Below are 1,510 nucleotides of genomic sequence, written 5' to 3'. Positions count from 1 at the left end.
GAGGGACCACAGATGATGTTCCAGGAAGCCACTGGACACGGCAGTGGGTCCAGGGTGGGCCCGGAGGCCATTGCATGTCCACGCACCGGGCAGGCCAGCGCTCCCTGCCGCCCCCCAACCTCCTCCCCTCAGCCCTGCGGGAACTGGGATGGCTGGCTGCCCCGCCCCTGCCCAGAGGGCGGGAAGAAAGACAGGAGGCGGAAAGGCCAGGCCAGCATCTGAGGGTCTGACCCTGGGAATCCCTGGGGGGCAGGGCAGGGGAGCAGCGCCCCCAGCGGAGAACCCCGACCCAGGAAGGGCGGCCTCCTGAGGAAGGTCGAAACACTCGGCCGGGCGCCCAGAACCAGCCGAGCAACACACCTGCTTCCAAAACATTTACTCGCGGAGACGTGCAGGCAGCCGCGGACACAGACAGCCCCTCACTCACGTCTGGGCCCCAGAGCCTCAGCCTGAGCAGATCTTCCAGGCTTTCTGGAGACCCACAGGTGAGGCCTGCCTGTGCCCAGCCTACAGATGAGAAAACAGAGCCCGGAGCTCGGGGGGCGGGGGAGGGGGCTGTCCCTGGGCCCAGGAGTGGGACCCCAGCTGGGACCCCTGGCCTGGCTCCATATTCCAGCACTTGCTCAGTCACATGGCTTCTGGGTCATTAAGCTGAGCTGTCAGGGGCAGGCACTTTTCTGGAAGGTTCTGTGCATGGCTGTGGGGCCCACGTGTCTGGGCTGGGCTCCAGGTGCTGGCTGACCGCTGGCCACATCCCCAGGGCAGGAGAGAGACAACTGGCCTCCCGCAGGCCCTTCAGGCCAACAAGGCAGGTTCTCATCTGGCCGTGGGGGCGCACATCCCTCTGGAGGACCCTGGCCCAGGACCGGCCACCCCCGGAGCCAGGCTGGGGCGACCCCTGGGAGCCCATCAAAGGGACTGGATCAGTGGGACCACACTGCGCTCTGTCTGAACCACTCCTGTCCCTGGTAACCTCTGCCTGCACCTCAGGAGCCACCCCTCCCCCCAGCGTGGCCTCACCCTCACAGTCGAGCGAAAGCCCTGCGGCAGCCGACCAGCCTCTGAAAAAAACCGTCAGTTCTTGACACTGAGTTTTAAAAACCGGACTCAGGGGCCTCCACTGAGGCAGGTCTTGCTGGGGGCCGTGCGGCCTGGCGAGACCTGGGATCCGCCCAGCATGGACGGAGGCAGAGGAGACGCTTTAGTCCTTTTGTTAGAAACAGAGCAGCGCCAAAGGCCGCGGGGGCACGTGGAAAACAAGGCTCCTGGGGGGCGGGGGCGTAAAACGTCCACAGGCTGCTCAGCAGGCAGGGGGCTCACTTGGCCGGCCGCGTGATGATTCGCGTGGAAAAGTCGAACAGATCGCGGTTGACCTTCCGCAGGTTCCGGACCTCGTCCTCCAGCGCGGCCACGCGGCTCCGCAGCTGGTCCTGGCCGCCCAGGACGCTCTGGGGAAGAGGAGGGTGGTTTGCAGCTCCCCCCACCAGCCCCGCCCCCCCCAGTCCCCTCC

The 1,510-nt window shown here is 66.3% G+C and overlaps 1 protein-coding gene across 1 annotated transcript in view; it reads right to left on the bottom strand.

Moving 5' to 3' along the window:
• Window positions 1–360: 360 nt before the first annotated feature.
• The window catches only part of WDR18 (WD repeat domain 18), a 7,223-nt gene continuing 6,073 nt past the window's right edge, over window positions 361–1,510 (bottom strand). The window contains exon 10 of the mRNA XM_077760638.1: window positions 361–1,450. Within this exon, the coding sequence (XP_077616764.1) occupies window positions 1,317–1,450 (134 nt within the window). The 3' untranslated portion in view covers window positions 361–1,316. The remainder of the gene's footprint in view (window positions 1,451–1,510) is intronic.

This window comes from Crocuta crocuta, unplaced genomic scaffold (genome assembly GCF_008692635.1).
Source record: "Crocuta crocuta isolate KB4526 unplaced genomic scaffold, BGI_CrCroc_1.0 scaffold443, whole genome shotgun sequence".
Taxonomy (NCBI): domain Eukaryota; kingdom Metazoa; phylum Chordata; class Mammalia; order Carnivora; family Hyaenidae; genus Crocuta; species Crocuta crocuta.
Note: the sequence above shows the minus strand (reverse complement) of the source record. Positions and strands in the feature narration are given on the sequence as shown.